General features: G+C 41.0%; 1 protein-coding gene across 1 annotated transcript; it reads left to right on the forward strand.

Annotated features, from left to right (window-relative positions):
- The first annotated feature begins 357 nt into the window (after nt 1–357).
- LOC123409678 lies at nt 358–14,424 on the forward strand. The gene is made up of 42 exons (XM_045102547.1): nt 358–589; nt 718–796; nt 981–1,058; nt 1,184–1,264; nt 1,532–1,608; nt 1,693–1,747; nt 1,836–1,884; nt 2,021–2,158; nt 2,245–2,326; nt 2,917–2,995; nt 3,120–3,163; nt 3,241–3,435; nt 3,882–3,957; nt 4,260–4,340; nt 4,467–4,547; nt 5,465–5,541; nt 5,625–5,679; nt 5,768–5,816; nt 5,938–6,075; nt 6,302–6,383; nt 6,466–6,544; nt 6,805–6,851; nt 6,962–7,176; nt 7,288–7,375; nt 7,452–7,571; nt 7,648–7,766; nt 7,850–7,922; nt 7,999–8,118; nt 8,291–8,359; nt 8,503–8,673; nt 8,746–8,793; nt 8,952–9,093; nt 10,110–10,207; nt 10,540–10,684; nt 10,773–10,858; nt 10,951–11,061; nt 12,275–12,349; nt 12,545–12,610; nt 12,781–12,969; nt 13,062–13,172; nt 13,655–13,735; nt 14,077–14,424. The coding sequence occupies exons 1-42, from the start codon at nt 467–469 to the stop codon at nt 14,254–14,256; spliced, it is 4,152 nt and encodes a 1,383-aa protein (XP_044958482.1). The 5' UTR covers nt 358–466; the 3' UTR covers nt 14,257–14,424.
- Nucleotides 14,425–14,723: the final 299 nt, after the last annotated feature.

Raw genomic sequence — 14,723 nt, forward strand, 5'->3', positions numbered from 1 at the left:
AAAAGCAAGATCCTTACATCGCGCCGTGTCCCATTTGTCACGTGCACTTCAAAATTTAAAATCTCATGGGACATACGTACGCTCCCGTGCAAAGTTCAGCTCCACGATTTGGCACGCTGCGGTACAAGACCCGCATCATCATCTTTCCGCTCACAGGGCCCGCACGGTCAGAACCCTGTCTCGTCGCGCTAAAAAAGTAAAAAATGGAGCACCCGTGGCGTCCTCGTCCGGAATCCAAACGTGGCCCCGTCCCAGCCCACATGCGCCACGCAGGATTCGCACGGCGCGTCGGGCCCGCGGTCCAGTGACACGGAGCGGCTGGGTAAAATGCCCAGGGCAGTGGAGTCCTCGTGTGCCACTCTTCCCGGCCTCCTCACTCCCCTGTCCCCGCTTCCGCTCTGCTCGCCTCTGCTTCGGGCTGGTCGTCGCCGTCGGCGGGCGAGGTCACACGCCGCTCACTCGCGGGATGTCGCCGTCGTCCTCGCCGGCGAAGGTCGTCGCCTTCGTCGGCGCCGACGGTCTGAGCGTCGCGCTCGCCGCTTCCTTCGCCCGCTCCGGCGCGATCGTCCGCTTCTACATCGGCCCCAAGGTCGCCTTCACTCGATCGCCCTTCCCTCGTCTCCCCATTCCTTTCGCCCCCCGTTTTGGTTTCGTCTCCTCTCGGAGGTGCTTTCGCGGGATGCTCTGTCCTGACGGTGCGTGTGGCGGTGTGGGCAGGCGGATGGATCGGCGGCGACGGCGCTCGCGGAGCAGGGCGGCGGCGTCCGATGCGCCAGCCCCGCTGAAACCACGCGAGGTAAGAGTATATAACGATCTCCAGCACTGGACATGGCCTTCCCGTGGCGCATATGGATGGCGTGCGTGCGTGCGAGGCGTTCGTTGGAATGCCCAAGAGACCATGCTCTTACGTGGTGAAGAAAACTGTGTCGTGTGTGTTGCTTGCTTCTATCTGATCAATCAAAAACTCTTGCTGCACGCAGATGCTGTGCTGGTAGTTGTGCTCAGTGACGCGGATGAGGTGGATGAGTTGTTCTTTGGAGCTCAGGGTATAGCGAAAGGTATGTACTACGTGCGTTCTGTGTTATTGTGTTGCCTGCCAGTCTGTCGATCTCACGCACCTGTTTCTGTACAATTTATATATACACTCGACATTTGATATGATGTTTGCTTGAGCATTGCATAGGATTGTGCAAAGAGGCTATTGTATTAATACGATCGACATTGGTGCCTAGTCATCTTGAGAAATTGGGGCAGAAGCTTAAAGGTAAAATGTTATTCGTGCTTCAACTCACCTATTCGCTTAGCTGGGAACAGTAGTTCTGTGCTTAAAATTCTATGTGCATCTTTAAGAATGCGAAAGGTGCACATTTAACAATTATAATAAGAACAGTAGTTGATCTTCTTGAACCATTGTAAGAAAACGTTCGTGCAATTCCTACTGGCCTCCTGTATTCCCATTCCAACAAACAGAGTGCACCCATGTTGGTGATGAATGGCCGTACTAGTTAATCTGGATTGATTTTTTCTGCAGATGAAAAGAAGGATATCTCCCTTCTTGATTCTTACATTTTCAGTGGTTTATCTGATGAGCTGAAGGAAAATATTTTTGTAAGTGATACGAAGCTGAGAATCTGAATTGTGTGCTTGTATGCTTACGTATTCTGTTATCACAGTTTAGCTTTTGAATGTCAGGTTGTTGCATCTGGGAGAAAGGATGTGGCAGAAAGAGCTGGGAAATTCTTCTCCGGTAGTTCCAAATTTGTGTACTTTCTTTAATACTTTCTTCCTGGTCCTTATCTTATGATACTGAATTTTTAAGCTATTTGACATTCCAGGTCTTGACAAGACCATTTACTTTGTCGAAGGTGAATTTGGCTGCAGCAGGTTGCTTACTTTTTCCTGAAAATAGCAAATATAAGATAGTTGAGATATCAATTTTCACCCCTTCCATATATTTACCATACTAACTAGTTTAACTTTAACTGTCACAATTTGAGCCGTGTGCCATTTATTTTTACAGCAAAATTAGGTTGGTTAATGATTTGCTGGAGAGCATTCATTTTGTTGCTTCTACTGAAGCAATGTTTCTTGGTGTTCGAGCTGGGATTCATCCATCAATTATCTATGACATAATATCAAATGCTGCAGGAAGCTCAAGGTTACAAGGATTATTGAATTCTTTGTGTTCTGTCTGAACTCGTGATCTTGTAGGTTTCAAATTAAGATTGTACAATTTACTGACAGGATTTTTGTGGAGGTGGTACCGAAACTTTTGAGTGAAGATCCATTGCTTATTGATTTTCTGAAGTCACTAAAGAAACATGCAGTAAGTTCCTTTTCTTCTCCTTTGAAGGTGGTATGGGATTCTTAGGATACTTTGCACAATATATGAACAGTGCAGGCAATTAAGTATGTCCTTTGTCTCCCTTTTGGTAGCTCTGCAGAATTCTTTTTATGAAAGAGGGGATTGCAAAATCTAGAATGTTATTTCAAATAAAATATATAAATACGTAGGTGATGTGCACATTTATTGCTATGAAAAACTTGTATGGACAATGAATGAAGGCATCCTATGCATATTGGAGCCACGACCGGTGGTATTGTGGTAAGAGTAGGTAGCTGGGATGTGGTATTCAAATTGGAGGGTCCAGGATTAGCAATTGGAAGAGAGGAAGTTTCTTGTTCTTCTCCTTGATAGATATTACTTTTAACTACAGTTTGCATTTTAGTTTTGTGTCTAGTTCCATGCTCTTAATCTTGTAAGTCAACCCTGGAGAGAGGATTAAATGGTTAATTAGTAATGTGCCACTCTGATCTTGCAGACTGTAAAAGGAATACTGCTACTGTATGGCTGATTTCCTGAATGCTTCTGTTTATTAATCACTGACACAGTTTTCACTCTTAAACAATATATAGAGCTACGTAATGGATACGGCTAAAGCAGTAACGTTCCCTCTGCCACTTCTAGCTGTTGCCTATCAACAATTAATACATGGTATGATGTTAAAGCTTATTTACTTCCAACACATCTTGAAATTCTCCTAATAGCCTGAACAGGCATATGATGACAACATGCTAGTACCTTCTCATTCATGCACATTTTTTGTACTTATCTTCAGGTTCTTCAGCAGTAATTGGAGATGAATCTGCTTCACCGTTGAAGGTGTGGAATAACTGTCAGCTTTCTCAAGATGCTTCAGTTTATCAATTTTTTCTTAAATTTAAATGGTCATTTTGCAGGTTTGGGAACAACTATTTGGAGTAAACATCGTAGATGCTGCCAGTCAACAAATCTATGATGCAAGCAAATTAGCTGACCAGCTTGTTATGGCCTCTAAAGCAGCAAAGAGGGTCGGCTTTATTGGTCTTGGAGCTATGGGCTTTGGAATGGCATCTCATTTGCTAAAATCAGGGTTCTCCGTAACTGCTTATGATGTAGGAACCCGCTCTTGTTCTTCCCAACTGCACAATTGACCATTTGAATTGCTTTAATTCAAGTACAAAGAACGAAATGGTCTTCAATTGGTTTCTTCTTTCCAGCTTGATTAGTGGTGCATTTCAAGTATCCTGGATAATCTTAGAATGGATCATAGATTTGACATCTGTGGTTTTAAGCCTACAGTTTTGCTAGATGGAACCATGGATGGCTTATTAATCCGAACAATAAATGAATATATCATAAACTCTTCTCTTTTCGGCAGTCCATTGGGCACTCTGAACTTACACAAAAACACAGTTGTGGAAATAGGATACTGTTCACCCTTTTCAATGTATACATCTTTTGTTTGTAGACAATGTTATTGACCTACTGTGTTATGCACGTTCTTTTAAAAAAATCTTCTGATCCACACGTGAATAATTTTATACTCTTTCCCCATTAGGTCTACAAGCCAACACTGGCCAGGTTTGCTGCTTTAGGTGGATTGACTAAAGATTCCCCTGAGGAAGTATCAAGAGGTACGTTGCGACCTTCTAGTATAAAGTATAATTCTCGCATCTTAAGTTTGCATTTGTTACCTATAAGGCTATAAAAGTAAAGTCAGTACTTTATGATTTTCTGAGTGAATGAAATTAGCTCAGGCCTCATTATTCTCTTGTATTTTTCTCATTCTTTATTTATGTGCCATTCATCGAGTCAAAAGGTAAATGACATGTGGGCCCAGCCCCACCTAGTCACTACTTAACGGCAATAGCATGCTCATGGAAATACTGTTTATGACGTATCAATGTCTCAAGTGTTAACCACAAATTGGTTTCAGATGTGGAAATCCTTATCATCATGGTTGCAAATGAAGTTCAAGCTGAAAGTGTCCTATATGGAAATGCTGGTGCTGTGTCAGGTAACATATAGAGTTTGCCCCCCATATTCTTTTTTCTGGTTTTGCTGACTATTTGCATGCCCAGGTAGGTTAACTATTTGTTGAGCTCTAGTTACATGGTTGTGAATATCCTGTCTTCCATTTCAGTGTTGCCAGTGGGAACATCCATCATTCTGTCTTCTACAGTTTCTCCTGGATTTGTGACTCAACTCAAAGGAAGATTGGAAGGTACCTACTCTTTTGTATCTCTCCTGGGCATGTTTGCATTGAACAAGAAAGAATATCACAAACATTACTGGTCAACAAAAACCATGCTGTGTAAATCCTAAATCCAACCATGGAAGTCCAAAATCTTCCGTCTGTGATTCCGGTGACAGCTGAACCTGTAGCTTCAGTGTCTCATAAGTAATGCTCGCTTACCTTTTCTGTTTTCTCAGTATAAAATAACCAGATTTATAATCATTTGCAGCAGAAGTTGCAATTACTATGCTGTGGCAGCTAGCCTGTATTTTGCGTTGGGGTGTTGTTATGAAGTTGAAATTGCATTTTAAGGGAAATGTTCCAGCACAAAGCCTTTGGGGTGTTACCAAGGTTCCAAAAGTCACAGAAACATCCAAAAAGTTTGACAATGCTAACACAAGATGAATCTATTACTAAACAAATCAAATCCATATTTGATCTATGGTCAAGAAAGCTGTGATAGCAGCTTCAATCCTTTTCAATTTTCAGCTATCGTCGAAAGGAATCTGAATTTTCTTTTCTCCATGTGTAGGTTAAATCCATGTCTCGTTAGATTTATGTCATGTAAATTGCGTCAAGAGCACTTTTTTTGTCACTTTTTATATTGTTTTCTGTGGTTGCTGTCATGGCAGCACACTAAGGCCTTGTAGTACTAGAATCATTATCTACTCCCTCCGTTCCTAAATATAAGACCTTTTAGAGATTCCACTATGGACTACATACGGATGTATGTAGTCATATTTTAGAGTGTAAATTCACTTATTTTGTTCCGTATCTAAGCTATAGTGAAATTTCTAAAAGGTCTTATATTTAGGAACGGCGGGAGTACATTTTAAATATGTCGGCAATGTTGTCTATTGCCTTCGCTGATGATTTATTTGTAATCATTAACTACTTCTATACAGCCGAATGCCGAGAGATAAAGTTGGTTGATGCTCCGGTATCTGGTGGTGTCAAGAGAGCAGCGGATGGGACGCTAACTGTATGATTAGCGACACATTAATCTAGTAGAAAAGTGATGATGTAACCTTCATGGATATGAATATTTGAACTTCCTTTTGACAGGTAATGGTTTCGGGAACAGATGAAGCTCTGCATTGTACGGGTAGAGTTTTGTCAGGTATGAAAAGGTTATCTGAACACCATCATATGCTGTGTACGTAGTACGGAAACTGGTCTATAACTATTATCTTATTTTTGCATAACAGCACTAAGTGAGAAACTATATCTCATCAAAGGAGGATGCGGAGCTGCAAGGTGATACACACATTTTGTAGTCATATACCTTCCTTACATGGTCTTATTTTTGCATAATGGCACTTTTTTCATCAGTGCTGGCGCTTGTGAATCAACGTCTCTCTTCTGCTATTGTTTCCAGTTCTGTTAAAATGGTGAACCAACTTCTTGCTGGGGTCCATATAGCCTCAGCAGCTGAAGCAATGGCATTTGCTGCTCGATTAAATTTGCGAACACGAAGAGTTTTTGAAATTATTCAACATGCAAGAGGTTACTCGTGGTATGTTACATTGTTTAGTCCCATCCTTGTTTACTCTTCAGTGTTTAGACTTCTGCTTATATTGCCTGAGTAATAAAATGGTTATGAGAAACAAACGAAATAGTTATTTGTACTTGTTTTTGCTATCAGCTCCCTGTAGGTCAGTCTTTCAGATATCTAGTGGTGTGTTCTAGCATGAGTGAAGGTGGCTATTTGATGATTGACACACTCAATGTTCATATTGCAGGATGTTTGGAAACCGTGTGCCACACATGCTTGATAATGATTATACACCTTTATCTGCAGTGGACATATTCGTCAAGGACCTTGTATGGATAACCGAGCCATTGACTTGTTCATTTTATGAACTACTAATAAAAGATAGTAATGCATTTATCTCGTCTATTTCAGGGTATAGTATCTCGTGAAAGCTCCAACTCGAGGATCCCATTGCATGTCTCTAGTGTTGCTCATCAGCTGTTTGTTTCAGGTAATTGTCTGTGATAAATCAAAGATCATTTTCCATTCTATATTTGGTTCCAAATGTTCATCAAGTCATGCCATATTTCTTATCTTTAATGAAAGTAGTTACCCAAATTAACAGAATGTTGCATGGCCATTCCCCTTTGTTTTCTATACTACGTATGTTACAGTTACTTTTACAAAGAAAAATCAGCTTACAGTTATTGTCTGGATAACAGTCTTAAAATAGGGTGGCTATTGTTTAATTCGTTTGATGTATTTTAACAGGCTCTGCTTCTGGATGGGGTCGATATGATGATAGTGCTGTTGTAAAGGTGAGCAGCTCACACCTCTCAGTAGACAGAACTTATGCCAAAATATGATATACTGATAGCCTTAATTTAGTTCCCTTTACAAACATGCCCGCTGATTGCGCCTGGCACAGGTATATGAGACATTAACTGGAATAAAAGTAGAAGGAAGGCCACCCATGCTTAATAAAGAAGATGTCCTGCGTTCTCTTCCTGCTGAGTGGCCAGAAGTTCCAATGGATGATCTTGTTTCCTCTGCATCTCATAATAGCAAAAAAGTTCTTGTAGTTTTAGATGATGATCCAACTGGAACTCAAACAGTTCATGATATAGAGGTCTTAACTGAATGGTAAGTGAAAGCATATTGTCTTTTAGCTTACATATGTTTTCTGCTTGCAATTTCGTTTGCCCATGTTTTGTACATAGTTCCATAAGCCTTACTTGTAATGCTAAACTGCAGGCCAGTTGAAGCCCTAACAGAGCAGTTTCGGAAACTACCAGCCTGCTTTTTTATTTTGACAAACTCCCGTTCAATGATTGCTGATAAGGTAGGAAAGTGCAGTCTTAAAATAGTTCATCTTTGGGGTCTTTAAATATATATTTAAAGCCTTCTCACTTTCATAGGCCGCACTGTTAGTGAAAGATATCTGCAGAAATCTTGAAGCTGCAGCAAAGACTGTCCCTGGTATTAGTTATACGGTGGTCTTGCGAGGTGATTCCACTCTCCGTGGCCATTTCCCAGAGGTTAATATCTGAAATTTTCTCTGTTTTTCTTTTCCATTTTATTTCTCTGATCATATCATACTCTTCTACTTTCCAGGAAGCTGATGCAGTTGTTTCAGTATTAGGTGACATGGATGCTTGGATAATATGCCCATTCTTCCTTCAAGGTGGGCGGTACACTATTGATGATATTCATTATGTTGCAGACTCTGAAAGGTAGTCTGTGCACGATCACTATGCAATGTATTTAAATACAAAAATAACACATAACAATATTGTTATCCAACATTCTCTAACAGGTTGATTCCTGCTGGTGAGACTGAATTTGCAAAGGATGCATCTTTTGGCTATACATCTTCCAATCTCAAACAGGTACTGTTGTGGAATTGTTTGATTGGTAAAGCGAAGAGCAAGGCCGTAGTGACTTGCTTTGTCCTTGAATGTACAGTGGGTTGAAGAAAAGACCAAAGGAAGGATTTTGGAGAACCAAGTTTCAACAATTTCCATAAGTCTTTTACGTAAAGAAGGACCGGATGCAGTTCGTCAGCTTCTCTGCAGCTTGGAGAAGGTATATGTTATAAACATGGAACATATGATTGGCAGAGCTTGGAACAAAATGAAGGAGAGGCCAAGAATGATTGGCAGAGCATGGACCATATAATATCATAAATCCTGTTCAGATTCCCTCTCTTCTTGATTTACCTTGAGAATTTCCTGACAGGCTTTTTGACTCTTTTTAGGGCTCTGTGTGTATTGTCAATGCTGCTAGTGAGAGGGACATGAATGTCTTTGCTGCTGGAATGATCCAGGCACGTTATGTCACTCCATTTCTACGACAAGCATTTGTTCTTAGTATTCATTCATTACAAATGATATGATAATATGTCTTATTCTATTATTGATGCTCTGTTTTGATCTGCTATCTTCTTTTCTATTTATGTTAACTCAACAGGCTGAATTGCAAGGAAAGCGGTTTCTATGTCGCACAGCTGCAAGTTTTGTGAGTGCTAGAATTGGAATCAAGCCGAAGCCACCTATCCGCCCAAATGACCTTGGATTAAAAAGAAATTTAGCGGGAGGCCTCATAGTTGTTGGTTCTTATGTGCCAAAAACTACGAAGCAGGTTAGCCTTGTAATGCTTTAAGATTTTGTCAGTCATATTTCTCTCATTCGCATGTTCTTTTGCATTTGTTAGGTTGACGAGCTTCGCGCACAATGTGCACAATCCCTCAGAGTGATAGAGGTAATTTATGTCTTGGCTGTCATGCCTAAACATGAACCATCAACCATCGTGTACATCCACTTGGATAGAATTTGTGGATAGTACTGTCTTTAGTTGGATGGTTTTGCTTCAGATCAATTTGTGGTGTTAGTATCATGTTCTCATTTTTCTCACTGTAGGTATCTGTTGAGATGATCTCACTAAAATCAACTGAGGAGAGAGACCAAGAAATCAGCAGAATTGTTGACTTGGGAAATGCTTATATACAGTCCGGGAGAGACACGCTAGTCGTCACCAGCCGCCAACTCATTACTGGAAAAAGTTAGCATCTTTCTGATTATCATATGGCTAAATGTATTGTCTATCCAATTAGCAAATACAGTGATAGAATGCTGAGTCAGTTTTGATTTCTAGTATCTTAATGCCAACAATTCCTCAGCCACATCCTACCTGCCGAAGTGATGAGCAAGTTGTGCTGATAAAGAACTATTTACTAACTAACGGTGTGGAGATCCTAGGGCTAGCAGGCAATTGTTCCCAAACTCCACATCATATCAGGCTCTCAGCCTAATTCTAGTCCCCGAGTCACCAGTCAACCACCACCAACATTGCCATCTATCAGTCTGCCATCATCCCTCAACTGGCAGCCATTCCCAGGCATGGCTTAGCTGGGGAGATAGTTTGTTTCTTTTATCACATTCTAGGCATGAACCGGGACTCTGGCGCTAACTGTATTGAAGACAGGTCAAACTGTCAAAGCTTGTTAAAAGGGGATGATTGGCAAAATAAAGTTGATTATTGTTGTCGAAGTCGAGCCCAAAAACGCACTAGCCACCGGTAGAGCCATGAATCTCTACATTCAACCACAACCACAATGTGAGTGCATTATTCCAATCATTTGAATAGAACATCTCCAGTTTGCGTCGTAAGTTTTTCTAGTGGCCAAAACCAAACTAACTTGGGTATACGTTCCTGAAAATTGTGTGCTAGAGTCTAGATACCGAACTCAGCTTTTTGAAACAGTATGTTCAAGAACAACTGCTGTTATCTTCATCTAAGCATTAGCAGTGTTAAGCTTCATGCACTAGCCAACGCAACCAAAAGTGCGAACTGGTGGAAAGGGCTAGGCAATCCACATATACACTTCAACACCCCCTCTCAGATGGAAAGTACTAGGCAATCCACATATACACTTCAACAAGCAGTACAAGACAGCTGACATACTAGTATTGTTTGCTACCTTTTGTGTGCCAAATGAAAGAAGATAATTTTACTTCTTGGATATCTGTCCTGAAGTAGTTTGATCACATAACAAGATTGTACCTGTCATGTTGCAGCTCCTGAAGAAAGCTTAGAAATTAATTACAAAGTGAGCTCAGCACTAGTAGAGATTGTGCGAAGAATTGATAGTCGACCCCGTTACATCCTTGCAAAGGTAAAATTACACAGCCGATTTATTCTTTCTGAACAAATTGAAATTTCATTGTTACTTGGTTCCTGGAAATTTGCCAATCTCTGGAGCTGTTACCGTTAGGTCAAAATATTTGTTCTGTTTTATTGGACCCATGCCATTAAATACTTCATGAAATATTGAGATAGGATTACACCTACATGGTTACATCTTTCATTCATCAGAAAAAAAATAGTATCTACAAAATAAAACAGTGTCTGCAAATTCAACTGTTCATATCAAACAAAATGATTTTGCTAAAAAAGTTGCAATAGAATAGACTTCTGGAGGTACTTCTTACTATATTCTTTATACAGGGAGGAATCACTTCATCTGATCTTGCTACAAAAGCTTTGGAAGCTCGGCGTGCCAAAGTAATGGGACAAGCTTTAGCTGGTGTGCCTTTGTGGCAGCTTGGCCCTGAGAGTAGACATCCTGGTGTCCCCTACATTGTTTTTCCTGGTAATAAATATAACTCATTTCAGTACCAACAGATAAATAACGTTACCTTTTTACTCAAGAAACTATCTTGGCACTCTCCCAATGACAGGTAATGTTGGTGATAACAGTGCTCTTGCAGAAGTGGTCCAGAATTGGGCTTGCCCTTCTAGAAGTTCAACAAAGGAACTTCTCCTTGTAAGTTCTTATCCACCGTCTACTTCTCATCAAGGTTATACATTGTTGTGTATTGCTTTAAATATAATCAACTGTTTATTCTTATTATGAAGAATGCGGAGAAGAGTGGTTATGCAGTTGGTGCTTTCAATGTATATAATCTTGAGGGAATTGAAGCTGTAATTGCAGCTGCTGAGGCTGAAGAAAGTCCTGCTATCCTGCAGGTTAGAAATACTTTGTTAGTATAGGATGTTTTCTTTGGCAGTTTATACTGAAAATTACGTAATTTATCATGTTGGGTGTCCTCTGATACCACTCTTTAATGGAGTATGTTATGATAGGACTAGTAAGTGCTCCCTCCGTAAAGAAATATAAGAGCGTTTAGATCACTACTTTAGTTATCTAAATGCTCTTATATTTCTTTACGGAGGGGGTAGGTTGCAACAACTAGCTCCAGCGGGATAGAAGCAATAGTACCACAGAGGTCCTGAAATGGATTTCTACCCGTGTTTTTTTCGTATAGAGAGAATTGCATTGGTGCTCTCAACTAGCTTTTCTCACTCTTAACTCATGAGCTTTTCTGCACCCATGCTCCCTGAACTTGTTACTGTATACCAACTGACTCCATCGGGCCACTAGACAATGGAAGTAGCTGATGCAGAGCATGACATGGCAGAACAATTTAGTTACTAAGAGAAAATAAAGCTGTTGGCTTGGTGCCAAATGTCAGTGGAGTAATTCTCCTTCCTCTCTGTCCACCGGCCCATCTTCTTTCTCCTCACCCCTTCTCCCTGTCTGCCATTGCTCCCCCCTCCCATAAACACACCAATGGAAGGTTCAAAGCCACTCTGCGACAATCAGTCCGGCAGCAGGGTTGTCGGCCGGTGTGTTGCCATGCTCCGTTCTGGTTCATCTCACATGAGTAGTCCAGCCACGCTGAAGTTCCATGGCACCGAGGGCTCTGGGTCTGGGGTGTCCAGCCTCCATGCAGCAACCCTAATTCCCAGAAGACTTGTATGGTGGTGCCTTCCAGCATTCCATTGGATACACGGTGAGCGAGGCGATGCTGGGATAGTAGACTGCAGCCAGGTGGCATTGTTTATCACTTTCAAGTCGCTCCCCAGCTCCCGTCCCTCTTCATTACCTATCTGTCTTGCCCTCTCCTGTTTGCCAAAAAAGAAAAAAGCCTGCTCAGAGGGTGGGAGGGAGGGACCATGTCAGCTTGCTCGGATCACAAACGGTGGCAACTATAAGGATCATGGCTGCAGATTTTCCAGTTTGAGTGAAGAAAGTGAGAAGAACTTACAAGTCGAGGGAGCACCACCAATGCAATTTGCTCAAACTATTTTTTATTTAGGACAACTCATTATCTATATTTTTTGTAGATGATATGTGTCGTCTTAATTTCTAACCACGCTTATTGTGGTTGTTATTTAGGTTCATCCCAGTGCCCTGAAGCAAGGTGGAGTTCCGTTGGTAGCATGCTGCATTGCTGCAGCAGAACGAGCCAACGTAAGAGAAACAAAACCTAGCACGCTTAAAGAGTAAATGTGGACACCCAGTGATCTTGATAAAAATAGTTCATAAATGTTTATGTAACTTGGGTTCTCACATATACCTTCTTCTAACCATCCTTGTTTTTCGAAACAGATAGCCATCCTTGTTTTTATGTTCTTTAAAGTTGATCATTTTGTGATCGTCACTCAGGTACCTATCACCGTCCATTATGATCACGGGGCTGACAAGCATGATTTGCTTGGAGCTCTTGAAATGGTAAGCGAAAAAATGTGTTGTTTTCTCAAATTTGTGGTACCAAAATGTTTTCCTAATCATGAATGATGAATGACTACATCTGAATAAATGTTTTCCTAATCATGAATGATGAATGACTACATCTGAATCTTAATTCTCTGGACCATGTACTATGACCTTTTATTTTTCAGGGATTCGATTCAGTCATGGTGGATGGTTCCCATCTACCTTTAGGGGAGAACATCTTATACACAAAGAACATATCTTCCCTGGCTCATGCGAAAGGCATGCTTGTGGAAGCTGAACTTGGGAGACTATCAGGCACCGAAGATGGCCTGACAATTGAAGAATATGAAGCAAGATTTACTGATATTGCTCAGGTTATTTTATCTTACCAACAAATTTCAACTCTATGGCATTCTATCATTACAATCCCGTGATAATGCTTAACTTATATATTACATATTTTCAGGCTGATCAGTTTATTGATGAAACTGGTATTGATGCGTTAGCAGTATGCATTGGGAATGTTCACGGAAAATATCCTCCCAGTGGACCGAACCTGAGACTTGACTTGCTAAAGGTTTGACAGAACAGCTATGAACATCTATGTTTGATCTTTCAGATTATGTGTGTTTTGCCAGATCTTTTACCCTGTTTTCTGATTTTCCGATTTTTCTGAATTTGTTATAAGATTTTTCCAAAAAATATTATCCTTCTCTGTTTTTTTTTTTAATGTTTTTACTTAGAACTTTTAACATGACAAGGTGGTAATGCACATATGTGATGCCATGTGTCTGCCACGTGTTGTTTGAGTCAGCTCAAACTGCTTGGGTAAACCAGTAAAGTAATAAACAGATTCAACAGTTCAAGGTTGACAACAACTGGTTTTCTGGTTTTCGAGTTTAAGGTTGAAAAGTGAACTTCTGCGGGTTGTAGAGTGATTTCTTTTTTCCAACGGCTGTTGAAGTATTCTGTAAAGGATTGCCAAGCAAGTTAGCGCTTTTGCAAGCGACTTCTTTTGAGTAATGAACTCTGTATTTTTTTTCATTGAAATGATGACAGGAACTTCGTGCATTAACTCTGAAGAAAGGAGTTAGCTTGGTACTTCATGGAGCATCTGGCCTCCCTCATGAACTTGTAAAGGTTTGATAAATTGTTTCCTACTTTATTAAGATCAGCGAATTTGTACCTTGCATTAGTTCTTGTCAGAGTTCCCCGCACCAACCGTTGCCCTCGATAAGACAGACAATCATGGTTGCAATGCATAAAATAATTCAACCACAAGATTAAAAATGCTGGGGGGCTAAAGTTTCTTTGTCTATACCAGCTTCACAGTTTTGCAAAGAATCAGTAAAACCCTCCCTTTTGCGAAATAATTATACTAGAGCTTATCGGTTGATGAAACCGGTCTTATTTTTAACTCCTGTCATATTTGAAATGTTGTTGTGCAAGTGGTAATAACCTGTAACTAACTTGTGGAGCAGGAGTGCATAGATTTGGGGGTGAGAAAATTCAACGTGAACACGGAGGTCCGCAACAGCTACCTGCAGTCACTCAAGAAGCCAGAGAAAGACCTGGTTCAGGTCATGGCATCCGCTAAGGAAGCAATGAAAGCTGTTGTGGCAGAGAAGATGCGCCTCTTCGGATCCGCGGGCAAAGCCTGAATGTACCGGTACAATGAAAAGTGAAGCCAGCAACACTCCACCATTAGGTGTTGCATGCCCATTTTAACGATCCTGCTAGGCTTTGTGACAGCGAACTGTCCGAACCAGTTTCGTAATAAAACACTGATACAGTTGCGTGAAGAAATAAAATAACAAAAATTTAGTAAATTGCAGTGACTTACCGGTGCTCCAGTTCATGGTTGGGTGATTAGTTTTGCCTTTGATGTATAATGAGGAGTTGTTATTTAGTCGTAATTTGTGACATGTGAAATAAAATTCCAAAATGATTTCGTGAGAGAGGGTCAAACAGGCGACTGAAACCCTAGCCACCACCCTCTCGCCTCTGCGGCGGGGAGGTTGCTGATCGTGGGAGGGGCCAACATAGATGAGTGGCCGAGGTGCGGTCTGCATCCGATGCTCTATGGCAGCACTGTTATCCAGTGCAACGATCTTCAACGGCGGTCCGG

Source organism: Hordeum vulgare, chromosome 7H (assembly GCF_904849725.1).
Source record: "Hordeum vulgare subsp. vulgare chromosome 7H, MorexV3_pseudomolecules_assembly, whole genome shotgun sequence".
NCBI classification, from domain to species: domain Eukaryota; kingdom Viridiplantae; phylum Streptophyta; class Magnoliopsida; order Poales; family Poaceae; genus Hordeum; species Hordeum vulgare.

Excerpts from the sequence above, each read along its gene's own strand:
- LOC123409678 (XM_045102547.1), top strand. The coding sequence starts at position 467 with ATGTCGCCGTCGTCCTCGCCGGCGAAGGTCGTCGCCTTCGTCGGCGCC. Across the intron at positions 590-717 it reads GCTTCTACATCGGCCCCAAG|GCGGATGGATCGGCGGCGAC; the intron begins GTCGCCTTCACT and ends CGGTGTGGGCAG. Across the intron at positions 2,996-3,119 it reads CTATCAACAATTAATACATG|GTTCTTCAGCAGTAATTGGA; the intron begins GTATGATGTTAA and ends ACTTATCTTCAG.